General features: G+C 52.8%; 1 protein-coding gene across 3 annotated transcripts in view; it reads left to right on the plus strand.

The window, feature by feature from the left end:
• Window positions 1-26,233, plus strand: part of ADGRD1 (adhesion G protein-coupled receptor D1) — a 144,119-nt gene that overhangs the window by 25,677 nt on the left and 92,209 nt on the right. For all 3 annotated transcript variants that reach the window (XM_079941918.1, XM_079941916.1, XM_079941917.1), the window contains 8 exons: window positions 1,474-1,653; window positions 4,023-4,277; window positions 6,406-6,470; window positions 7,258-7,413; window positions 11,453-11,512; window positions 14,031-14,148; window positions 15,145-15,255; window positions 17,050-17,125. In XM_079941918.1, the coding sequence (XP_079798044.1) occupies window positions 1,474-1,653; window positions 4,023-4,277; window positions 6,406-6,470; window positions 7,258-7,413; window positions 11,453-11,512; window positions 14,031-14,148; window positions 15,145-15,255; window positions 17,050-17,125 (1,021 nt within the window). The remainder of the gene's footprint in view (window positions 1-1,473; window positions 1,654-4,022; window positions 4,278-6,405; window positions 6,471-7,257; window positions 7,414-11,452; window positions 11,513-14,030; window positions 14,149-15,144; window positions 15,256-17,049; window positions 17,126-26,233) is intronic.

The raw sequence follows: 26,233 nt of genomic DNA on the forward strand, positions 1-26,233 counted from the left end.
ATCAAGTCTGGGCACCTCCTCTCTCAGCATCAATGAAGCCTTCCCACCACAGAGCCTGGGCCAGCTTGGGAGGGCTGAGGCCGCCTGAGTTATTTCTGGCTTTCACCACCGAGTCCAGGCAGGCTGCATGCATTCTCACACGCACACACGCACACACGCACACACACACACACACACACACACACACACACACACACACACGTTTACTTATGGGCAAAGAAAGGGTAAATGTTACTGGATTCAGAGAAGCAGAGTGGAGGTAATCAGGGATCCAAAGGGCAATTCCAGGAGCCTCCGGCCAGGAGTGGCCACTGTCGCCCCTCGCCCGGGAGCCTGCCCCTGGACTGCACAGTGATCGCGGGTCAGGGTCTTCACCATCAAGGGCTGGCCTTGTTCCTTACACTCCCCCTGCTTCCAGTGATGGAGACACACCCACCAATGGGCCAGCTTGTTCATACCATTTAGTCCACGTGGAGCCTGGGGACCGGGCTCAGGACTTAGGAGTCTGCGGACTGGCCGTCTCGGCTGCCAGGGCCTTCGTGTGCCCCACTTTGATGGGAATGAACAGTTGTAGGTTTCAAAACCTTTCAAAGTGGCTTCCTCTTTGACTAGAAATGCCCTACTGGGAATGTATCCTAAAGGCATCTAATCTGAGACGTGCAGAAAGGTTTAGCTTCCAGTTCTGTTTGGGAAATTAAAAGTCGAAGGAAACTTTAAGACCCAGCCATGGGGGAAGGGGTTTGCTGTTTTTTTTTTTTTTCTTTAAAAAAAATTACAGTTCCTGTTTATTTTATTTTTTGGCCATGCCACGCGGCTTTCGGGATCTTAATTCCCCGACCAGGGATTGAACCCGTGCCCTCGGTGGTGAGCGCACAGAGTCCTAACCACTGGACCGCCAGGGAATTCCCTAGAGTTCCTGTTTAGAATGTCATGAGGTGCAGATACAAACAATGATGACATAGAGGTGTATTTATGGCCATTGGAGGGGGTCTATGATGTAGTAAGTTCTCAAAACGTGTGGCTTATAAACCGGTATGTGTGAGTTGGTTCCTTTCTCTGTAAAATATGTTTATGGAGACGCTTCGGAAGGGGCTACCTTAACTGCCGACGTCTGTAGGTCAGACTGAGTTTGGGTCTAATCTGAGTCAGTCTCTAGTTCAGGGACCTTGGGCAAACCGGACTCAAGTTTCTTCATCTGCCTGACGGGGTAAGCCGATGAATGATAATCAGGTTTTGTCGTATTTATGAGGAGAGGATTCATTTAAAACCCTTAGTAAAGTGTCTGGTACTTAGTGAGCTACCTGTTTTTATGGTTTGTATTTTCTGGATTGAGCATACACTGTCTCTGGAATGAGAAAAAAGAAAACTGCCTTTTAAATGAAAAACAAAGAGCAGCGAGAACGACCTGCTTCGGAGAGGTTAAGTCCCGTCCGTTTTTCATTAAAAATAACCGCACGCCTTTTCTGTCCTCAGGGGTCACGTTCTCTTTTTTCTGGAAGACGCAAGCAGAACATTCCAGAACAACCCCTTTCGCGTTCGGGGGACAGGTCATTTCCAACGGGTTCAAAGTCTGCTCCAGCGGTGGCAAGGGCTCCGTGGAGCTGTACACGCGTGAGAACTCCATGACGTGGGAGGCCACCTTCAGCCCCCCAGGTAAGGGCGCCGCTGGCCCGGAGGGATGCTCAGGGAGGCGTATGGAGGCCAGACGCTCCGCTGTCGGTCCCCTGGCCTGCGGGCGCTTGAGCCCCGCCCTCTCAGGGGCTGCTTGGGAGGACTTGCTGGAAAGGGTGAGATGACATCCTCTGCGGAGATGTCTGCACGGCGGATGAGGGGCGGGGTCCTTCGGGCGAACGCCTGTGCTCCCCCTGACCACGGGATGACTGGGCCACCGCACCATGTTACTTAGTGCCCCGAGCCTCGGTTTCCCTAGTGAAGGCATTAATGATACTTACCTCACAGCTTGGGGGAAATTAAATGGAATATTGCATGTGGCGTGCTTAGGACAGTGGTTATTGTTTCTCCTTCTTTTCCTGTCCTTCCCCTTCCTCCTTCTACCCCTTCTTCTTTTTAGTGCTGTAGACTTGCAGATGTTTAGACTTCGCCGTGAAAAAGGTTTTGGAAAAGAGGGGCTGACGATTAGGGGAAAGAAAGCTGGCGGAGGGGAGGCGTGTGGGCACCAGGCCAGCGAGGGCCTGGGATTCAGGAGGGATGGTCTGGACCAGTGTGGGGACTGGGTGTGTGCAGATGTGGCTGCGTGCGTAGGTGGGTGTCAGGAGGCCACGTGGTCCAGTCCTCTCTGACGAGTCCTGTTTCCTCCGGGGCTCAGTGTGATCCGTCGCTGGCCGGGCATGAGGTCAGAGGTGTGGGCCAGGAAGCTGGGGGAGGCCGGAGGTCTGGAGTGGGAACTGAGATGGGGAGAGGTGATGGGGGACTCAGAATGTCTCGAGGTAGCGTGGACGGGCTGCCCAGTCCAGACTGGAGATTAAGAAGGGAATCGCGGAGGGGGAGGGCAAAGTGAGAGTCTAGAACAATCTCCTTCAGGAGGAAATGACATCTCTGACACAGGCAAGGAGAATTCATTTTCGGACCATTTAAAGGAGGCTGCGTGTCTCAGTTGTTAAAAAACCATGGACCCTGGAGCCACGCAGCCTGGGTCAATCCCGCCCTGCACCCCTCTGCCAGCTGTGCGCACCCGGGCGCCTTACCCGCCTGCTCTGTGCCTCAGTGCGCTCGTCTGTAACGTGAGCACAATAGCAGCATTGGGTCATAGGGTGACTGTGAGAGGAATGAGCTCACACACAAGGAGCCCACGGGAGAGGGGCCCCGTGGGCACCGGGTGCATCTGCTTGATTCTGCCGCTGCTGTGAGCCAGGACCAAGCTCGTACCTCCACCCCCGGAAAAGGGGCAAATTCGGTGCCCACGGAGTTTGAGAGTATCTTGCATGTTTGCCCTCTCCGATCCCCGAGGCCAGAGCTTGTCTCTGCGTCCTCTACCTGTTCAGACCTGCCTGTCCTGCCCCTGTTCATGGCTCTTATCACCTTCCACCTGCTATCAGTCTCTTCCGTAAGAGTCTGATCTCCGTGCCCCTTGGGGCTGACACAGTATCAGGCACCCAGTCGTTTATCTTGAACGTGTTTTAAGGTCAGATCTGCTGGATCCTGACTGTTTCCCCACCCAGAGGAATGGGGAGAAGTGTAAACATTTCTGCCTGGCAGTGTGCTCTTTATTTGTTCATTGAAGGGATTTTCCCACTCCAGGGCAGGGGTACTCTGGCCCTGTCTCAGATCCAAGAGCTCTCCGGAGACTCGTGGTTAGAAAGTCGCACAACCCCGAGCGAGAACCCCGGGGTAACTGCTGGGTGATTTAAGATGACGGCCTGGCTCGGGTCATAGGCTCCCTATCAGGGGCGTCTTCCAGCAGCAAGTCCCTGAGGGCGTCTGAGCACACACCTGCACACGAGGTGTGGCCCTTTGTGGGGCAAGCTACCATCAGAGTCCAGTGAACTTTCTTCCTGTTGGTGAACGTGGTTCTCATGACAGAGAGACGAGTCATCCCCAAGGCTCCTGGTAGAGGATCCTGATGGAGCCGGGAGTGGTCTGTTCTCCCTCGGTGCTTCCATATTGGTTGCTATCCCCTGCTTGAGGTCAGGCAGAGGCGGGTATCAGTGGCCTTTGGGCTGAATCAGGTCCTCAGATAGGTCTCATTGACCTGCCCTGTGCTGGCCTAGGCCGGATTAACAAAATATTTTTGAACAAGTTATGACCATTAGTTATTACTTCGTTTAATTTAAAATGGCAAAGGGTCTCTTTGAACGGCGTCCGGGGTTTGTGGGGGGGAACTTCTTTGCTGTGCTCCTCAGGACTGAGGGAAGTGAGATGTGGATTATGACCTGTATGAGGACTCAGCCAGCGGTAGCACTGACCCATCATCATAAGAAAGAGAAATGTGCTTACAGCTAGCATGACCACTGCACGGAGAGCTCGACCCACACCGTGAGAAGGGTGTCTCTGCTCTTTCCCAGGCCCCTACTGGACTCATGTCCTATTTACATGGAAGTCCAAGGAGGGCCTCAAAGTCTACGTCAACGGGACGCTGACCACCTCAGACCCAAGTGGAAAAGTGTCTCATGCCTACGGGGAGCCCAATGTCAACCTCGTGATAGGGTCTGACGAGCGCCAGCCCAAGCGCTACGAGAACGGCGCTTTTGACGAGTTCATCATCTGGGAACGGGCCCTGACGCCGGACGAGATCGCCATGTACTTCACAGCTGCCATTGGTCAGTGAGAGGGGAGGGGCTGCGGGCCGGCTGTGACGTCAGCCCTGGGGAGGGGGCGGGCTTCGTAGCCACCTCCCCTTCCCAGCGTTTTTCTTCTCCTCCCTCTCCTGATGCGGCCGTCAGCGCTGCAGGCTGAGATGTGTCCTGATCGGCCTCACAAATACGGTGGGTCTTCTAGAGCCCCTGCTCTCTGAGATGGAGGAATCCACAATTTACCAGAAACACGCTGAGATGAATGTTCTCCTGCCGTCACCAGGGAGTTTTCCAGGTGTTTGTGACAGATGCTTATGGAAAGCTTTGGGAATCAAGTGTTCCAGGTCCATTAGTGCATTTGATCCACAAATGTTTACCACGTGCCTCCCGCGTGCCAGACTCACCCACCACGGGCCCTCGGAGCGCCCCCAGGACGCCCCCTTCCTGCTTAGCACAGAGCGGTGGTTCAGATCAGGAACCCAGGGGACAGTTGGACCTGGGTTCAGGTCCTCAGTCAACCACGATGAACTGTGGGACTTGGAAAGTCACTAATTTAAGAAATGGAGGTAAAATTCATAAAACGTGAACGTCACCATTTTACAGTGTACAGTTCAGTGGTGCTTACTATGTCCACATGTTGTGCAACCATCACCCCCAAAGGAACCCAGCACCAGTGCGCAGTCGGTCCCCCGTCCTCCTTCCCCAGCTCCCGGCAGCCACTGATCTACTTTCTGTCTCTATAGATTTACCTATTCTGGACATCCCATATAAATGGAACCATATGTGACCTTCCGTGTCTCATATGACGTCACTAGGAATCTCTGTTTTGGACTCTGCCTTCCTTTGCATAAAGATCTGTCTGCACAGGAAGCCGTGAGCTAGGGCTGCAGGTACCCAAAGGGGGCGTTTCCCTGGGTGACCTGTCTGGAGGGGCCCCTCCTCTAACCTGTTAGCTAGAGCAGTACCATTTCCTGGCGGGCTGGTCCAGCCGAGGTGGCCTCTTCTCTTCTAACTCACACAAAGGCAGAGTGTTGATCAGCTCTCCCCCTGCTCAGGTGTCCCCCCAGCCCTGCGACGGTTGGCCGTTCCTTCTGTAGAGAAGCCAAGGAAGCAGAAGGCTTTGTTCAGAGTCCCATGGTTTGAAAGTGTGTTCCTTTGACACTAGAAACACACTCTGCACAATCAGATGCTCTTATAACAAGAGCCAGTTGGGAACCGAGACTGACTGAGGCCGCGGCCGGCTCTCGTTTCTCATCCTAGTCTCACGTGGTCATCAGTTACGAGGATGGACAGGGCCGCTGGGATGAGTTTTACTGTCCTTCACTTTCTCTTATGGACTCACATGAGTTAAATGTGAATTTGATGGGACTCCGACTTGGAGAACAGAGTGTCTGGGGCTCTGATCCCCAGAGCAGGGTCACACCTTACCCTCTCCCCAGCTCCCCGCCTCCACCCACGGGGTCATTTACTCCTGGAACCAGGGATGGGTGATGAGGTTATTCCCTCAGGCCACCCAAAGCAACTTGAGGGATTTCCAGAAATGCAGTAGAGTATCTAGTGAAGTCTGTGTTTTCATTGGGGAATACTAAAATTAGAAGGAGTTGGATGTCTTCATTATTATAATCATTCATAATGGACCAAAAGGGGTCTTGAATAGAATCCTCGGGATGGGAGGGGCTCAGGAAGATGGTCCCCCACCACTTGATGGGGTCCACGCCAGTGTCACCTCACTGGGAGGGGAGGTGGCGAGGCCTCTGTTTGTCCCAGCCCAGTGATTCACAACCCTCTGTGTTTTATCTCTAAGTAGTCCAGATGCAATGGAAATCCATTTCGTTTGCGTCTTTATGTATTTGAAATCAGTAAAAGCAGGTATAAAGTCATCTTTTTACATGATGACCTGCCTAAAGACTATTCCCAAGCAATTTAGACTATAAATGGAAAAATAATTTGACCGGGGAAAATCCATACAATCTACCCATTTGGCTGATTTATTAGGCCTTTATCTTTCCAGCGACACTGCTACTCAAAACATTCTCAGACTCTTCTTAGTTTGTCTCTGAAGCTGGGAGAGTTTTGAATAAGGACAGGCCTTCCTGAGGGCGAACGAGGTGACCATGGCTTAGCCCTTAATGAAGCATGATTGATTTTTTTCCAGGAAAGCATGTTTTGTCGTCCTCAACGCCACCCAGCTTCCTCACGACAGCCACAGCAAACACCATGGTGAGCAGATGCATTTAATGTTGTCCCCACCTCCCCATCTTGGTGATGTCTTTTTGCTTGGACTATATGCCAGGAGAGTGGGAATCCCATTTCACAGTCTGGTCCTGTCTTACTGGCAGTATAATGAATGTCTGGGAGGAAATAATAAATGTAGGGGAAGCCAACGCTGGCACTAAATCTCAACGCTAGGAGTGACTAAATGGAGGACCTGCTTCCCGTGTGGCCTGTAGCCTCCGGTGCCTACACGGAGTCACCAAGACTTCCTAGGGACCCCCACCCCCACCCCCGACCCGGGACTGTTTTCTGGTGCACTTGGCACCATGAGTTGAGAACAGAGAGGAGCTGGCCTTGACACCTGGCTTCTCTCTGCGCCATTTTCTTCTGATGTTTGAGGAAAGGATCGATACGTTTAGAAAGCGTTCCCCTCTGGAATTAATTTGTGATCAATCAACTTCCCTTCCGTGGGAACTTTAATGTAATAGCGAGTGAACAGACTCTAGAACCATGTGCTTGGGTTCAAATCCCAGTTCTCTTATTTATTTCTGCATAAGCCTCTCCACGCTTAGTATCATCTATCAAATGTGTGCATATTTCATGAGGCCGCTGAAAGGATGAAATGTTAATGCTATTCGTGAAGTAGTCACAGGAGTGCCTGCCTGGTAGACAGTAGGTGCTATTACCATGATTACTATGGTGTGAGAAGCATGAGGCCCGGAGGACACGCTGAACTTCTGTACAAATCTCGGCTTTAGTTCTTAAAGGAACTCACGTCGCTGATTTCTTTTAGGTGCCCATTGACGCCTACCATCCCATCATAACCAACTTGACAGAGGAGAGAAGAAACTTCCAGAGTCCTGGAATTGTTCTGAATTACCTTCAGAATATGTCCCTCAGCTTACCCAATAAATCCCTCTCAGAGGAAACAGCATTAAATCTCACCAAGGTAAAGCTATTTGATTCTGTGGGCCAGACCACGGCCCACAGCTGTGCCTTGTTTGACCTACGCAGGGCTGAAAAAATCAGAAACTTTACTATAAAAGTCTGGATTTCAACCAGGCGGCGTGGCTACTCCAGCCGGCTCTGCACAGCTCAGTGGAGTCTCCTGAAGATGAGACTCGACTCTTCGTCTTGTTTTCCCAGTGCCCAGCCAGCCTGGCCCCTCACTCCATCCACCTGGCCCCTGTAGGCATTTGGGTTTGCAGCTCCCGTTGTAGACTCTGCCACCTCCCTTGGCAACAGGTAGAAGGTGGAGTTGGGTCTTTGGCAGGTTTAACCGTGGGACCATAGTGTGACCCAACACTGTGACTTGTATCTCAGTGGGAATTCCCAAAGTTACGTAAAGCACTCAGGGAATGCACCACGTATGGCACTGGAACCAAGGTGTTTTCTCTTTTCATTCTCAAAATCTTTCTAGGTCAAGGTAGGGAGGGTGCTGGGCTCTTGGGGGCTTGGTGACTTCGATCTCAGCACAGGGCTCCCGGTTGCTGTGCAGACAGAAGGGGTGCTTGAGACCGCTTCACTTCAAAAGTGCAGCAAAAGTGTTAAGAGCAGGATGGATACGGTCTGACTGCTGGGTTGAATGTCTCTGCCGGTTACTTACGGTGCACTCTTGGTCGCGTTATGTAACATGTCTCTGCCTCACTTTGCTCGTCTGAGATATGGGGAGATAATAGGACTCACCTCACTGGGGACTAAAAGGGTTCCTATTGCATAGTATGTGTCTGGCACTGGGCGAGTGCTTTTTAAGAGTTCTTAATTCTTACTGGTTTCCTTGCTGAAGACAGATCCAGAGAAGTACCTGAAAGCATGTGTTCTGTAAACAAAGACATCTTGAAACGCAGGGTGGGTCCTGAACGCCATAGCCTTCCTGCCCAGGCGACAGAAGCAAGAGTTAGACGTCTCAGATTTCGTTCATTCATTCATAGAACATGCTAGGTTCTGAGGATCTGGGACGACCAAGAACCACTTCCTGCATCCGAGAGGCTCAGGGCTGAGAGGGTGAAGGTGCACCATGGAGTCTGAAAAGTGCTGTGAGGGGATGTCCCGAGCTGCAGGAGCTCAGGGACACTGGAGTCAGGCAAGCCTGGGCTTGACCCCCAGCTCTATGTCCTTGGGCAACTTTTTAACTTCTTCAAGCCTCAGTTTCCCAGTCTGTGTTATGGGGATAATTTGATGACCCAAGTCTCTCTCCTAGAATGGTTCTGGCTGCAAATAAACAGTCATATTACTATTTTAAAAACAATAGGGGCATCTAATTGCTTCACTCCAGGTTTGACTACTTCAGTCTTCATTCACAGCAGGGATTTGGGTAGCAGCAGGACAATTCTCTTGGCGTTCTGCTCTATTTCCAAGGGGCTGGAACCGCTCCAAACACCACACCTCACTAACAACCACCAGGAGGGAAAGCAAGGGCAGGGGGCTCCTCCTTCTTTATAGGGGACGAAATTCTTTCCCATGGTTCCCCCTGCAAAGATCCATCACATGACTGCACCTAGACCAATCACTAGCCGAGGGGAGCAGGCCTGGCTTGGGTGCTCAGCCAATCATATGGCAGTATGGGTGGGGCCAAGGCAGCACTCTGAGCACTTCCGGGCTCCCCACAGGAAGCACTTCCGGGCTCTGCACGTGAGCGCTAGGGGTGGGTGTGAGAATGCCCAGAGGGAGCAGACTGCCCAGAGGGGTGAACGGGAGGGTCCGGCTCCTCCATAGTCTCGAAGAGATGTCTACGTGGGAACAGAATTCAAGGCAGGTCTACATAGCAAACAGTTTCTTTTGAAGCTTGGTGGTTTCCTCTTTCCTTTCGACTCCCCTTTTCCCCTCAGATATACTGGACACTGTCAGAGGTCCCAAACTCAAATGCATGCAGGGGCCAGATAAATAAAGTAAATGGATGATTGGGTCAGATAGACAATAGGGAGGAGTAGAGACCATGGCAAACTGGAAGGTGCCCACCCACAGGGAGTGGCATCGAGCTGCTCGAGTCCCCTGACTTTCACCTTGAGGGTAACCGCTTCTGATTTTGCAAGCAAAACTCCGTAGCTGATTTTGAAGTGGAAAATCATCCAATTAGAAAAAAAAAGTGGACAGCTAACTGAAATTTAAAAGCAATTGTGTACAAACCAAATAAAAGACATTCATGAGGCAGATTCAGCCTGTGGGCCATCAGCTTGAGACCTCTGATGGGGGCCCGTGTTGAGATACCTGACTCTGGGTGTCCTGGAGAGGAATCCTGGAGATTTACCCCAAACTCCACCCATCTCCGATTGGATGAGAAATAAACATCTTTGGCATCCGTGTCCAATTTTCCATAATGCCCTGGCTTCTCACCACTAACAGTTGAACGGGAAAGCGACAAGAAGTCAGTTCTGTGCTGGGTAATAAGGAGACCATTAGCCACACATGGCTCTTGAGCTGTTGAACTGTGATCAGTTCAAATCAAGATCTAAAACACACACTGGATCTCTAAAATTTAGTATAACAGAAGAATGTAAATTATCAAATTGATGATTTTTATATTGATGGCATGTTGAAGTGATATTTTAGATATATTGGGCTAAGTCAAATGTATTATTGAAAAGTAATTTCACCTGTTTTCTTTTCACTTTTTAAAATATGGCTATTAGAAATTTTAAAATAAAACTGTGGATTGCATTATATTTCTTTTCAGCTGAACTGCTCTAGATCAGGACTCAGCAAACTGTAGCCCTTGGGCCAAATCTAGCCCACTGCCTGTTTTTGTAAATAAAGTTTTATTGTAACACACTCACTTAGTGATGGATTGTGTGTCACTAATTTTGCACTACAGTGGCAGAACTGAGTGTTTGTGACAGAGCTGTATGGCGTGTAAAGCCTAAGATTTTTACTAGGTGATCCTCTTAAAGAAAAGCGCTGACCCCTGCTCTAGATTATAAACTCTGCCCCCTAGGCCTCAAGCCCAACGAGGGCCGGGATCATGATTGTTTTTTTCATGTTTAGTTTTTAAATTTCATCTTTAAATTTTAAGGCATTGCACTTTAGGGTCTTATAAGTAGTTATCAAATAAAGATAAATGAAAGAGTGAGGAATTTTGATGATGTGTTCTCTAAATATTTAGCATCTAAAAGTGTGAGGAAGGATGTGGCATTTTGGAGAAGGCAGTTTTGTGGAAATACAGGAGGTTTAGATCAGGCTCTAAGTGTGCTTCTGGTGTCTGTAGTAGGAGATGCACGGTTAATAAACCTACATGAGTAATGTAAATGAGTGAAACAGATTAGGTGGAAGGCAATAGGGAGTGGTGAGGACTGGGGTGAGCTGGAGAAAGCACAACTACCTAAGGGGTCAGCTGCTGTTCTGTTTTGGTCAATGGTGGCCATGTGGGACTAAGGGATAAGAATTGTCCAAGCTTCTGCTTTTTTCACAAGAAGGAGGAAATTCACATAGTTTCATTTAAATCTCCCGATTTGAAGATGTTACAAGCTACTTTCATTTTTTTAGAACAATAGTGAGCCAAACCAAACATGGTTTTAAGGTGATTTGTCCAAGGGACCCCGAGTAACTTCTGTTTATGGAGGGGTCATTTCCAATTAAACAAGTGGGTTTTTATGTCAGCTTGGCTTCTCATGCCAAGAAAAACACATGGAGCAGGCCATGATTTGTTCATTCATTCATTCGTTTGTTCAACAGGTTTTTACCGAGGGCCGGTTATATCTTCCAGGTACTGTACTTAGGGCTGCTGCCGTAACTAAGCTGTGAACACACATCTAACATCTAAATGTTTGTCACTGACTAAAGGACTGTCACCAGGAGCAAATAAGATAACATCTATAACATCTATAAAAGGGCTTTGTACAACGTAACCAGATCCACTAACGGGAGGTATTTTGGTTTACTACTGTGTACATGCAAAACCCAGCCCGTGGTTGACAGAGATGGGAAAATCAAAGGTCTTATAATTTTGAGGCTTAAGGATACATGCTAAGCAGTGTCATCTTGTCTTCCTTTAGACTTTCTTAAAGACCGTGGGAGAGGTTCTCTTTTTGCCCAGTTGGACTGCTGTGTCAGAGGTAAGAGAAAAGAACGTTGAGATCTTCAAAAGGGGCACTTTTTTGTCTTTCTGGAAGTGGCATAAGTATGGCCCAATTCACATCTGTAAGAGAAATGACGCATCTCTGGGATATCAGAGCTAATTTTGACTGGATATACGGCTGATTTGCAGTGCTCTGCCTTCTCTATGGATCAGTTCTATGAGCATCAGTACCACGGTCCTGTTGTCAACACTGAACAGGAAAACAGTTGGATTTCTGCATGAGGAATGTATGCTTGTTTCTCATTTTAGAAACCTATTTTTTACCATCACACTGTTCTTGAATGATAATAAAACACATGTTTGATGGTTAAAGATCACTAGATTAAATGAAAAAAGTAGCACATGTGACAATATACTCTTCATGATTGTAAGAGTAAATATCACAGCAGCCTCTCCTTTCCTCTGTACACTAAAGCACTAGGGGAATGGAAGACCTTTTCTTTTCTTTCTGAAAGTAACTTTCTTGATTTTACTTATTTAAGAAATAAAACAAGTGAATATGTTGTAGAGAGTTAGAAAATGCAGATCATAAAGATATATATAAAATAAAAATCACCTGAAATCCTCAGGCCGAGAGAGAGTGATTATTAACACTCTTGTATATATCCCTTCAAGTCTAGTTTTCAATTCTCTTACATGCATACACAGTCTGCACATATGCTATATATCTGAATTTGCCTGTTTTTCTTTAATTATGGCAAGGACATTTCCCAATAATATTAAGTATCTTCTGTGATGCTCTGTCAGTCAGGCTAGGCTAGGCTATGCTGCAGTAACAAATAGGCCCTACATCTCAGTGGCTCAGCACAGTGGACATTTACTTCTCATTCATGTCAAGTCTGACGTGAGTCAGCTCTTCTCCACCCAGTGACCTAGGGATCCTGGCTCTGTCCATTTTCTGATGTTGCTGTCTGAAAAATGTGGCCTCCAGGTTGCCCAGCAGGGGTGGAGAAGGGGGAGGAAGACTCCTAACTGCCTTGCCTGGAAGGGCTGGGACCACACTGTTACTTAAAGCGCTCCCTCTCCTGAACTCCTGTAAAGTTTAAAACATGTTTGCCAGTTTGAAGCAGAACGACATCACCTTCTCTCGTTATGAACGAGGTGGCTCCAGGGTTTACATTTGATGAACTTTTTATCTGAACAGTTTCAGATGGAACGAGATCGGGCTTCCCATTGGCAAAGGGAGAGAAAGACGGTCATGAACTTAAGACCGACATAATCTTACCTGGAAACACATTCTGTTTTAAAAGGCACAGCACTCCAGAGTTCATGATTTCCGGGGGGACGATGTGTGCAGGGCTGCTGCCTGGGAAACACCCAGAGGATGGCCAGTGGAGGGCCTGAGCAGATGTATTTTCCGCATCATCTTAAATGAGCCTTTTCTTAATGCACTGCCACAAACTATGAATAATCATGAAACTATTCAGGCTCAGGCCGGCTCTACTGTGCATTAAAGGGAAGGTATGAATCAGCCACTACCCAAGAGCTGTACATGCCAGAAACACAGATTTTCATGTGCTTAACTGTGCTTGGCCGATTGAAATCAGGCCACAGGCCTGAAAGAAAGTGTCTAAAATTGGCCTCAGTGTTCTATTTCCAGCTCGTTAGACGCTCATGGAGCGTGTGTTTTTGAGAGAACGCCTGGGACGCTTAGCAACAGACGGATGCTTCTTCAGAAAGGCGGGAAGGAGAGAAGGGGTGTGATGGCAGAGAGCCACGCACCGCGTTCCCAGGGAACTGAGACGCCCCTGCCCTGCTAGACGTGTGTCTGAGGATGAGAGATGGTCAGCCTGATCCGAGCCGGCTGCAGAGACACGGGGCCACCACCAGGGACCCCTGCCTTCTTGGGGATCCACTGGGGTCATCTCTGCCCTGGGGACCCAGAGTGGAGAGAGAGGCCCTTGGAGGGGAAGGGACACCCCAGGCACGTCGGAGAGGCCAGGGCCGGCTTGAGGCGCTGGCATCTCCGAAGCCTCCTCCCCTGCACAGAGCCGAGGACACAAGTGCTGGTGTCTTCGTCCTGGAGGGCACTTGGGAGCAGTGACCCCCCTCCTCGTGAAACACAAGGGGATGGAGTTGGGGGTCAGAGACCTGTCAAGGGCCCCAGTGCGTTCAGAGTGGAGCGGGGGCCAGGTCTGGTCAGTCTGTGTCTGAGCGTGGAAGCCTTGGGGCTGACGGTCTGGGTGACCAGGGTCAACCTCAGCCGGTGTCCACATTCTGCGAGCTCAGCTGGGCTGGGTGACCTCAGTGGTCCCCTCCGCGCCTGTGAGACGGAGTAGCGGCACGACTGTCTCTCCTCTCTGTCTGGCCATCGTGAGGGCAGAGCCTGGCCCGCCATGTTGCTCAGCAGATGCTGGGCGAGCTCCTTTGCAGGAATGTTGACAGTGAGCATGACCTTGATCTTGCGTGTTGGTGCATTTGCTGCCTCCGTCGGGTGCACGTGCTGAGCGAGCCCCGTATTGACGTCTCCTTCCTTCGTGTCGTGCTGTTTGCAGGACGGTGCCGTGGTGCTGGGCTTGATCGACACCGTGGACACCGTCATGGGCCACATATCCTTCAACCTGCAGGCCAGCGAGCCCCCGGTTGCCATCACGGGTTCCTCATCCGTGGCAGGTAGCTCGGCGGCGTGGGTGCGGGCGGGGACTGGCTGGGCGGCGGGAGGGGAGCGGGGTGCAGGGGATGCCACCCGCCTGTTGAATTCCACTCCACTCCTGCGTTTTCTTGCATGCGCCCAGGGACGCATAAGCCTCACACACCATCACTGGAGATGCACCTCTCCGCTGTCCTAAACTAGGCTGCCTGATGCACAATGATATGTTGGGGGAAGACAGAGTTAGGTCGGGGCAGCCGTGCTCAGCTGGGATGTGCACACGGGACCACGGGAGCCTCGCATGCTGACTTGGGGGCCAGATTCATCTCGGGTGACAACTGTCTCAGTTCAGAACAGGAGGCGAGCAGCGGCAGCCCCTGGAGTGTCCGTGGGGTAGCAGGTTTCCCGGGGTCAGCTGGAGGCTTTTCCAAGACAACAGGCACGGGGTCCCCTACAGGCCGACGTCGCAGCCCTTCTGTTTTCAGGGTCTGTGTCTAGGGAGCGTGGTGCCCTAATACTTTACCGCCAGAGCCACTCTCTGGAAAGTAAGCTTCATTCACCCACTTGGGTTCGTTTTAATGGGAGTTTGTCGGCCAAGACAGGCCCCTCCATGGGATGTTGAGTTTGCCTCACGTAGATTAGTGTCTCATTTTCCTGCGTCTCGCGGGGTCCCTGGCGTGGAGGAGGGGCCCTCAGCACAGGCGTCTCCTGCAGGACGGGACGCAGTCAGTACCCAAGGCGTCGTGAGCTGAGGGGTGCGCTGAGGGCACAGGGGTCACCGCAGGCTGGGAGAAGCCCCACCAGCGGTGGTAGATGGGTGGGTCGGCCACGTGGCCGCAGTTACTGCCCTGGACACTCTTATTTTTTAGGTTCTCGTTTCCTGAAGGTAATTACACTCCCCAAGAGAGCTCGTTCTGTTAAAAAACAAAACAAAACAAAACATCAGAAGGTGGGTTTTACGCCCAGTTTGCTGCCCTGGAGCTGACTGACTGCAGCTTCCTCTCTCTGGCTTGTTCTAGACTTTTCCTTGGCCAAACTGCTCCCCAAGACCATGAATTCCTCCCACTACCGCTTCCCGGCCCAGGGGCAGAACTACATCGAGATCCCCCACGAGGCTTTCCACAGCCAAGGTGAGCACAGCTGGGGGGACCTGCACCCCAGCACCCTCAGGGAGGGACTCAGCCCCGTGGCTGTCGGCCGGCGGAGGGGCTGCCCCCAGGCCTCCTCTGTGTGCCTGTGGGGACACAGTGTGTCATCAGACGCTCTTGAGATGTTGTCACAGCGCTGACTCGCCTCTGAGTCTGCTGCAGCCTGATGCACTGGGAGGGGGAGGAGGAGCTGGGAATCTGCATTCCACACGGGCTCGCTAGGCGATTCTCAGCGGAATGTGAACTGATGTGGCCACCTCCCGTCCCTGCTGGGGGGCCTGGTGTCCTCCTCCTGGGTGGGTCCAGGTCAAGGCCCGTGAGGAACCAGCCCCGAGGGGACCCCGATTACTCTCTCTGGCCCTGGAGCACCGTCGGCGGCCCGGGTGGCTCTGTCCATTTTTGCTGCCATGACTGTCCCGTCTGCCCCTTGAAAAGGGACTGTGCCTCTGTAGGCGTGTCCCTCCGTCCCAGGGGCCACGGGCGGTCTGGGGAGTCGTGGATTCTCAGTTCCTGACAATCTGGCCGGAGGCCATGCATTTCCTGGGTTCTGCCTTCAGGACTGGGGGCCGGGCTGCGGGGTGCAGGGCCATGGTGTCCCGTCCCCAGCACGGGGTCCTCACTCCCCAGCCCTTGGGAGCCAACCTCTGCTCCCTGTACCCTCTGGTTTGCCTGTGTGAAAGGTGCTCAGGGATGTTGGGGTGTCCTGCTCTCAGGGGACTGTCCCCCCGCACTCAGGGTGAACTACAGAAATTGGGGGGTCCGGGGACAATGCCAAGGCCAACCGACTGCACGTGGGATCTTTTCATCTCACACGGCTGCACGATCCCTTAGAAATCCTCAGTGTCTCGGAGTTGGCAGGACCGCAGCCTCACGGTCTGTACGTCCGGAAGCTTCTCACACTTGGCCGTAGAGCTTGTTCGTCACAAGCACCGACTCTGTGGATGGAACTCCTGGGCTTGAATCCTGGGCCAGCCACCTACTTACTGGACAAGTTATTGAACCTGCCCAGCCTCAGTTCCCTCATCTGTGATAGGAGACAGTCTTAGTACCTCCCGCAGTATATTGTGGTGAGAATTAACAGAGCAAAGCTTATACCAGTACCTGGCACACGGTAAGTGTTATGTGAATTATTAACTACGTCGCTGAAATCTTAACTCACTCAACCAACATCCCGAAGAGCTCGGAGGTCAGCTTGCAGCTGCTCCTCCCAGCCTCCTGTTAAGCTCGTGCACGGAGGTAACAGGATAGATGATTCTCGTTTCCAAGTTGGACTATCACAGAGGGGTGGGACCCAGCCGAAGGCCTGACAGACGTCTGCGTGACTGTAAATCTTGCCTCTCTCGAGCGCTGCCGTTGCTGTAAATACTCCAGACGCAGACAGCCGCTGAGATACGCTCACGAGTGCAGCCCTGTCGCCTGGCGCTGCCGCCCACAGCTCGATGGGGGCTCTGCCTTCAGAAGCTCATGGTGTCTGGCTCCCGGGGAGCTGCAGCGTCCGTGTGTCCAGAGCTGAGTCCCCCGGGCAGCGTAGGGAGCGATTGCTGTGGTTGGATTCACAGTTGAAGAGTGGAGGGGGGTCTCTCCTCAAATTCTGTCCTTGTGGCCAGTTCTGCCCCTGAGTGTCCCTCCCCTCGCCCCCCGAGGAGCTGCCGGGTTCCTGGGTGTGAGGTCTGCGCTGTGTGTTGCTGGGCGAGTGGGTTTGGCAGGGAGCTCTGTGTCTCTCCTGCTTGTCACCTGCGATGCTGACAGGTGTCTGGCCATCTGCTCTTTCCCCAGCCTGGACCACCGTCGTGGGCCTGCTCTACCGCTCGGTGCACTATTACTTGAGCAACATCCAGCCGGCCAGCACCAAGTGAGTCTCTGGGGGCCACACAGCACGGAGCGGGAGAGGGGGTGCTTGTTTGCTGGGTGGCTGGCGGCTGTGACACCCGCACCTCCTCACCATCACCAACACACGCAGTATTGTATCAGAGGACTTGTGGCGCTAATTCCTGGTGCTTCACTGTTAGGGCAAAGGAGGAAGACGCAGGGACTCCTACAGTGGGGGTTCAGCAAGCCCTGGGGTGTAGGCTGACAGTGCAGGGGTCAGGAGCATAGGCTGAGTGACCATATCGGTTCCACCTGGAACTGTGTGACCTTGGACAAGTCAAGTGACCTCTCAGCCTCAGTTTCCACGTCTGTAGAATGGGAAGCCCGTAGCACATGCCTATATCAGTCAAGACTGTGTTGGATATGTCAGCTTAGGCAGAAGGTCAGGGAACTGAGGACTCAAGGACTAAGAAGGGCAGGAGTCAGTCGGGTTCAGGCACGGCTGGATCCAGGGACCCAGAGGATGCTTCTTTGACCTTGTCTCTGTGTCTCCTGCCTCTGCTCTCCTCCGCGTCAGCTCATTTCCAGGCGGGCCCCTCCGTGTCAGCTCAGTTCCAGGCAGACTCCTCTGCAGAGGCATGGCTGGCTCTGGGTAGCTTCAGGCCCACGTGGGTTGGGGTCCTGAGGTCTCAAGAAGGAAAGCGAGTCTCTTTCAGCAATGAAAAGTCAGTTTCATTCAAAATCCAGAGAGGGCTGTGATTGGCCCACTTGGGTCACGTGACCATCTGGGCCCCCAGCCCCTGCACTCTCGTTGGCCAGGTCTGCTCACATGACCCACTGGGGCTTGGGAGGGTGGGTAGCCCTACTCCGACCACGGGGAGGGGCTGGTTCCCTTAGGAGAGGTTAGGGCCGGGGTCCACTCCTCCCTTTCATGGGGTCCCTGGGAGCGGGCAGGGAGGCAGAGCCCAGGGCCGGTGCCGAGAAAGGGCCAACGAGGTATGAGCCCAAGGGACCCCTCTCTGCAGTTAGTGTTTGGAAGGTGAAGCCAGTTTTGCTGGGCACAGATCCGCCCCAGACAGGGGCTCCGCAGAGGGCAGCAGGCAGGGGCTGGTCCATCTCTGTTCCCGCACGTCTGGCGTGGTGCCGGGCCCAGAGCTGGGGAGCGGGGGGCTCCGAAAAGGTGCTGGAGAGAGAGCCGCGCATCTCAGAGGGAGCCGCACAGGGCCTTCACCCCTGGCCCCCGGGCCCCGCTGCCCTCCCCCGCCGGGACAGAGCCTGGGAAAGCTGATGGTATGAGGACAGGCATTCCTGCAAGTTCGCTGTCTCTGCTGATGGGAAGGCGTTGCGGGGGCGGGTTTCAGACACTGGCTCTGCTGCTGGGTGTTTGGAGGCGTGTGTGATGGAAAAGTAGGCAGTTATTTTTACCGCGTACAGATAAACAAGAAATGATAAATACCTTCTAATGATGCAGATACCTGAGCCCTGATATCATGTGTCTCTCAGACAGGCTCCTCTCCCGCCTGATGTGAGGGACCAGCTCATTGTACAAAACCCTGGAGGAGGGCGGGGGAAGGGGGCAAACAGCCGTGGTTTAGCTGCAGACCTGGAGGAAAGCCCGGTTCTGGGCCTGGTTGCCCGGGGGAGCCTTCTAACTACAGAAAGGGGACCTGGCGCTCCGGGTGTGCTTTCCAGAGTTCTTCAGGAAAGTCACAAGGGAAGATGCCACACACTTTCCTCGGAAACAGGCCTTCTTGAATATTTGGGGGAAATTTCCCCAAACCTGAGATTAGGAGTGAATAGCGGATCCGTCCTTGGCCCCAATTTATCAACACTTATTCACAGCTCTCACTGCTGGAGGTTCCGACTGAAACGGACTTTCCGGTGAAATCCATGACCGTGTATTTCTGGGGATGGCCGAGCCCTGCCGCGGGCCGGGGTAGGGGCGTGGGGAGGACGGCGTCTGTGCCACGTTCTCGGTACCCCTCATCCTCAGGAAAGGGAAGGAAGGCAGGATCGAGGGTTGCACACGGCAGCAGGCACTTTGATTTCATGTGACCGGAACCATCGCCCTATCTGGGTGTTGGCAAGCTTTTGCATAAAGGGCCAGGTGGTTAATATTTTCGGCGTTACCTGCCCTAGTGTCTCTGTTGCAGCAGAGCTGTGGGAAGGCAGCCCCAGACAATACATAAAGACATGGAGTGGTGTGTGCTGATAAAACTTTATTTATAAGACTAGGCAGTGCCTGTGGTTTGCACAGCCCCGGCGGACAGTTGCATCAGTGCTGGCAGCAGTGGACGGGGCTGGGGCTGACTTTGAGCTGCTGTGGAGAGTCGAAGTGTGAGCTTGAAGCTTGGCCGCTGGGTGTGGTTCCCTCCGTCCTAAGGGCTCCAGCCTTCCCTTCCTTCCACCGTCCTCACTGCCCAGGGGTACCCAGCAGGACTCCCGAGAACCTCAGGACCCGGGGCGCCGTGATCAACTCTTATACCCCCTACAAATCGTGGGCTTGGAGACCCGCACAGGCAGAGAATATCCCCTTCCTCGCAGCCCTCTACCCATTGGCCTGAACACCATTGACCTCTGAACTCTGTCAGCAGAGACTGTAAGTGCTCATTTTCCTCAAGTCAGAACCAGAATGATTTTGCAGTGATGACGGTGTATTTCTCAGGTGTTGAACCTTTAGCTCTAAAGCCAGCACTTGATGCAAAGATGTCTTACTGTCAACATTAACCTCAAAAAAAAAAAAAAAAAATCACCCCAGAAGCTCTCCGAGTGTGGTCCCTGTTGTGCTTGCTCCCGCACGCAGGGCAGCACAGAGGTGACACGGAACAGTCGTGCGGTGGTTCACCCTTGGGTTTGGGAGCCAGGCTCCCGGCTCTCTTCTTGCCGCCGGCTGCCCTCACCAGCTGGTGGTCTCTTTGCTCTCATGCTCCTTTCTAAGAGGGAGGCCGGCCATCCCGATTTCTGAGGGTCTCCGTGAGCACTGAGTTAATGGTTTAAGTAAAGCCCTGGAACGTGATATATAAGCACTTCCCTTATCACTTCGTGAGGTGGTTGGATGTTCTCCCATTCTCCGCCCCTGAGATGATTATCAAATTCCACACAGGATTGGAAGCAGATTTGCGCAGTCGCACTGTTAGCGTTCCAGCGTCCCTACTCGCCCGCACAGCTGACTTCATTCCGTTGTCGCGCTGTTAGCGTTCCAGCGTCCCCACTCGCCCGCACAGCCGACTTCGTTCCCTTTTAGTTTTGTGCATCGTCATCTACACACATTTACGGTTTTCTGTGAGATCGAAAGGATGCAGTGGAATCCTAATGTCCTTTAACCCCCTGGGGAGTGGAGTCAGCGCGTGAGTTTAAAGCACAAGGAGGGGTCGGGGCAGGATGGGCTCTCCATCCCCCCCGCCCTGGGTAGACCGCTCGGGCCCATGTGCTGGCTGCCCAAGGCACCGCCTGACCGTCCACAGGTCCTGGGTGGGGCTTTGCTGGCCTCTGCAGGCGCCTGGACTCGGGGGCTCCTCCGTGGCCCACGGCCCCTGGCCCTGTAGTGATAAGGAGTGTCGGGTTCCTGCTGATTCTCAGCTGCCAGGCCGGCAGCTGGGACCGCCGTTTCCTTCCAAAGAGCCGTCGGAGCTGAGCAGGGAGCAGAGTCACCTGCTTCTCCTCCACAGACAGAGCCGGGACCCAGAGGGTACGGCGCTCCACGGCTGCAGCAGCAGCGGCAGGGCTGGGACTCGTGCCTCTGGGTTTCAGCATCTCAGTGGTGGACTCACACGTGCTTCAGAAGGACACGTTCTATGGGGCTTGACTTGGCGTAAATGTCTGCACTTCTCCTTTGTAGAGTAACGCTGAGCAATCCAGGCAGAAGGACTGGCAGGGTCACGATCGCCACGTGGCAGCCCTCGGTGTAGCCATCGATCGGGCAAACCTCCTCGGGGCAGACACCAGCGGGTGAAGGGTTGTGAGGGCCCAGGGTTATTCCCCGTCACCCCTCAGGGGACCCATTAATCACCTCGTGAGAAGGTCCCCAAGAGCGGAGACACTGTCAGCACCACTTCAGCCAACGGGTCACGCTCGGTGTCACCGACATCGGGACAGGCTGACATCCTGCGTCCCCTGATGTGAGGCAGTGGGAAGGGTCATCCTGCCCCCAGGCGCTCGGTCCGACGCTCCCCACGAGGAAAGTCAAGGGACATTTTGCAAAACTTTGGTCTGGACTGTGAAACATGCATGCAGTAAAAGCAGTAACAAGAGGGGCCTGTTCGGATCAGAGGGGACTGAGGGGATATGGTGACTACATGGATGCCGTCCTTTCCTTGACGGGCAAGAAGCCTCGCTCTGAAGGACACCGTGGGGACGCTGGGGACGCTGGACAGTGGACCAGGCACCAGGTGATGACTGAAGCCATGTCAGATTCTGATCGTGATGACGGGATGGCGATTATGTAGGAGGCGGTCTTTATTTTTAGAAGGTCCCTGTTAACGAATGCAGAGGTGGAGTGTCGTGATGTACTCTCCGATGGTTCAGCAGCAAGGCGTGTGTGTGTGTGTGTGTTTGTGTGTGTCTAGAGTGTGAGATGCCAGTTAAAGCAAACGTGGCAGAACGGTAGGAGGTGGGAATCTAGGTGCACTGTGTCTAGCAAATTTCCTGTGGGCGTGACCCTTGCAATGCAGAGTTTGGAGAGGAGGGTCCCGGTTTAGGGAAATTCCGGTTCTTGCCGTTCTCTCTTGAGAAACCCCGCTGAACTACTTCTGGACATGGAGAACTCGGCTACTCAGCTACCTGAGTACCACGGAGCTCACGTCCTCCATCCTGGTGGGCGCTCTCTTCTTCGGTTGTCCGTTGGCCAGAGGCCTCACGTCCACTCGAGAATTCTCCCAAGTCCCTCCGGCGCTCTCACCCCTGTCACCAGGGGCAGCATCTTTCATGAGGTTCAGGTTTCCTTTGCTTGGTGTTTTCAGTGTCTCCTTGCTGCTCCCCTGACGGTCAGCGAGGACACAGCTCTGACGGGATGGATGAGGGTAGACCCCAGGGCGAGCAGGGCACCATGTTTGAGTGGGAACTCATTAGAAAAGTAGTTCATTGACTAGGGAATATTTGCAGTTAAAGTTTTTTTTTTAAATTTCCCTATACAACTTGGTTTAACTGTGGGCCCCTTGTACTCGGAGTGGTTCTTCCTGAGGCCCCTTTTCTTATCCCATGTGTGCTAACTTCTCTTGCTTGAGGACCAGAGATCATCTCTCCACACGCTTGGGTGTTTTGCTTGAAGATTTCAGAGTTCCCAGATCTGCCCCTGAGATCCTGGAATCTTCCATCCTCTCTGGGCTTAATTGAAGGCAGAGATGACCCACAGAGGGGTCGTGGCTCAAGAGTGCCGAAATAGGTGAGGCTGCAGGGCTGGACTTTGGGCTGTGTCAGTTGGGTCCCCCATGGGGGCCAGATGGGTGACTTGGGGGAAGTTAAATGGAGGGGCCGTTTGCAAGGCCATGGTCGGGGTGGGCTCCCCACTAAAAAGGATAGAGTACAGTAACAGGAAAGTCCTCGGAACAAGGAGATGGGTGTGCTGCTGCGGCCCTGGGCTGAAGGCGGCGGGAGAACACGGTGCCCCGTGCAAAGATGGAGGGGTGCGTGCGGGGACCAGACGGGTACCGGGCCCTTCGGTGGGCTGGGGCCGAGTTGGGGCGGCCCCACGGGGACAGCCCTGTGTGGGCCTCACTCTCCTCTCTGACGCCTCTGACTTCCTACTGGTGGTCCCGTTGGTTGAACGCACCCGAAGCAGAGGGCATGGGGCCTGGATGAGGCAGCGTGGGGCAGGGCTCTGTGCAGAGGAGGGAACGGGCCGTCACGCTGCGGCCCCCGCCCCCTGGCTGTCTCCTTTGCCCTGTTCCCTCCTTGCGTCTAGAATGAGCTGGTTTTCCAACCAGAAAAGACCCCCAAGCCCTGGTATGATCAGCTCCAAAGTGACAGATAACCCAGCCTCCAGGCGTTACTGCTCCCTGGAAAATAGGTAAAAACAAAAAAATCAAACCTGGGTCAGGTTTATGAAACCAAAGCAAAACTCTTAGTACAGTTGGAGGTACCAGAGAGATTAAATGAAGCGGTGAAAAAAAAACCAAAACCAAAACAACCCTCTTTTTATTATGAACAATTTTGAACATCTGTAAAAACAGAGAGACGGTCATCACCGGGTTATGACCAGGACAACCCACGGCCGTTTGGGCTTCCTCTGTCCACCCGGCCTCACCAGTTATTTGGAGGCAATCTCTGACATCATGTAGTTTCATCTGTAAATATTTAGTCTCTATTTTTAAAAGATAAAGACTCTTTAAAAACTACAGAGTAAACTCCCGCCGTTATCGCATCTCAAAAGTAAACAGTAATTTCTTAGTTCTTCTGGTGTCTCGTCGTTGTCGACTTGGGTGGGTCGCGTTGAAGCGGTGGGCTCCTCCTGGCCCGGCGACCCCGGACCCCCAACGGGGCCTCTCCACAGGGCGAACCCAGCCAGGAGGCAGGGCCTCCCTGGCTGCATGAGAAGTGAGTCACTGGAGAGCATCCTTGTAAACCTGTCCATATTGGGAAATCGCACTTTTCCGGATGAAAAATGCTCCTGAGGGTGCAGTGTAGACCGTCAGCCTTCCCGTGACTTGGTGAGTCTGGTATCAATTCCTGCCCTCAAAGGCGGTGTTTCCCAGACTACATCTGGCTGAGTCCATGTGTTCCCGGGGTGGAACCCAGGAATCCGCTCTGGATTTGCGTTCTGTCTGTCGAGAGAAGGTTCTCCATGTGTTTTATATTTGTTCCAATATGTTCCATATTGTCTGCCTGTGAGAAGATTCATTCATTCAACACATGTTAATTGAAAACGTACCGTGTGTCAGGCATGGTTCTGGGAGCTGGGAGAGCAATGAACAGAATGGGTAAGAATGCGGCCCTGAGGGACCTTACCTCCCAGTGGGAGAGGACAGCTGACTGGATGATCTATTAGAAAACGTACACGGAGGGGGAGGAGGCGTGTGTGACAAATGATGCTGTATTTTTAGAGTTTTATGCCCAGGGTTGTGATTTTATTGTTGGCTAATATTGGAGTCCTAATTTTTGCTAGAAGAATGACTTCTAGCTTGCTTGCTGGAATTACGTACGTGATGAGTGCACGGAGTCCTGCGGAGGGAAGCGTGGGCTGTGAGGTCTTGGCAAGGGTGAGCGCAGAACATCTCAGCTCCCCGGAATCATGGGCGGAGAGGTCGTCCGCCTGGGCAGCCCCATCGTTCTGCGAGCGAGCTGGCCTCTGTGTCACCGGGGACCACATCCTTCTGTCTTTGGGTCTGGTTTGGTCCCTGGTGACGTCAAGCCAGTCTTAGGTTTCCACGGCAGGGGCTGAACCCCACACATTTTCAGTGGGGGTGATATCACCTCTGTGGGGTGAAGATTGGTTTTGGGGACAAGGAGTCTGACCTATGACAGTGGTTGTGACTCTGCAGAGTTGTATGGAGCGTGTTTTATGTACGTAAGCAGATTTACTGTATCTCTGTGGCACCAAAATCTCACGGGATGGGCGGGGTGTTGGTGGGTTAATGGCGGGGTGTTAGGAAAAAAATGTCTAATAAGACTCTTGAGGGGGTGATGAGGAAAACAGTGGTTGAGAAACGCTGAAGTAGCGTGCTCCTTTCTTTTCAGTGTCTTTTGTGTTTTTTTTTAATGTGTGTGACTTATTCTGTGTGTGTCTTCTCGTCCTGGGCTTGCACCAGTGCCATTTTCCCAGAGAAGAGCAATCAGACAGAAAACCAGCCATGTTCTCAGAGCTTCCAGCAGCCGCTCAAGATTCCAACCTCGGTGATATCCAGACACGAGGAAACCATGCCTCTGTTTTGCTACAGACCGGGGTCCTTGGTGACCTTCCGTTGGAAAGACCCTCTTGCAGGGTCTTTCCCTGAAGACAGGGCTGGGCTTTAAATCTTTACAGCGATATTTTTTTAAACATCTCATATGGACAATTCCAGGAACAGTTCTCTGTGCTCCTGGGGACCTGCTCTTTTTTAGGGACACGTATAAGGACCCTGTGTGCAGAGCCGGGTGCGGTGTGTGAAGGGGGGCGGTTGCAGGAGCTGCGTGGGTCCCGCGGGCTCCAGTCCAGGTCAGCAGCTTTGAGGCCAGTTAGTAGGCGCAAGTAGTTGAGGGAGGAGGAAGAGGATGGTGCCCCCGGCTCCCAGGGGTCGGCTCGATGTTACGAAGATAGTCCTGTGGGCATAAACGCGTGTGGGGGGCAGAATCCCCAGTCGAGCTTTGGAGAGTGAATAGGAGACACGCAGAGTCCAGGTTGGGCAAGAGACCCGCAGGCGACTGGGCGGCCCGAGCGCGGGCCGGATGACTCCACGCCGAAAGCATCCTAGTGTCGCTGTGTCTGAAATTCAGATTCAGGCAACAGACATCTGCTGATCACCTACCACACGCCAGGCGGGGCGAGGGCTTGAGCAGACACCGAGAACACAACATTCAGGTCGGTGTGCGTTCTGGGAGTCATTCAAGCACTGCAAGGGGCAGGCCCTGAACGTGAACACCTTCTTAGATCTTGCACCCCAGGCTCCTTGCTTGCCTAGCCCTAGTGCTGGCCCTGAATATCATTTCAGCCTCATAACTCCATGAGATAAGTACTGTGTATACCAGTCAGGATTCTTTTGATTGGGTTGTAAGTGACAGAAACCCCAGCGTAAGCTGTATTTTTAAATTTTCTTTTTAATTTATTTATTTTATTATTTTATTTTATTTATTTATTGTGTCTGGCTGCGTTGGGTCTCTGTTGCTGCGCACGGGCTTTCTCTAGTTGCGGCCAACGGGGGTTCTCTTCGTTGCGGTGCGCGGGCTTCTCATTGCGGTGGCTTCTCTTGTTGTGGCGCACGGGCTCTAGACGTGCAGGCTTCAGTAGTTGTGGCATACGGGCTCAGTAGTTGTGGCTCGTGGGCTCTAGAGCACGGGCTCAGTAGTTGTGGCGCACGGGCTTAGTTGCTCCGCGGCATGTGGGATCTTCCCAGACCAGGGCTCGAACCCATGTCCCCTGCATTGGCAGGTGGATTCTTAACCACTGTGCCACCAGGGAAGCCCCGTAAACTGTTTTAAGCAAACGAGGAGTTCGCTGGATCACATGAGCTGAAAGGTGCAC

This window comes from Stenella coeruleoalba (genome assembly GCF_951394435.1).
Source record: "Stenella coeruleoalba genome assembly, chromosome: 14".
NCBI lineage: Eukaryota > Metazoa > Chordata > Mammalia > Artiodactyla > Delphinidae > Stenella > Stenella coeruleoalba.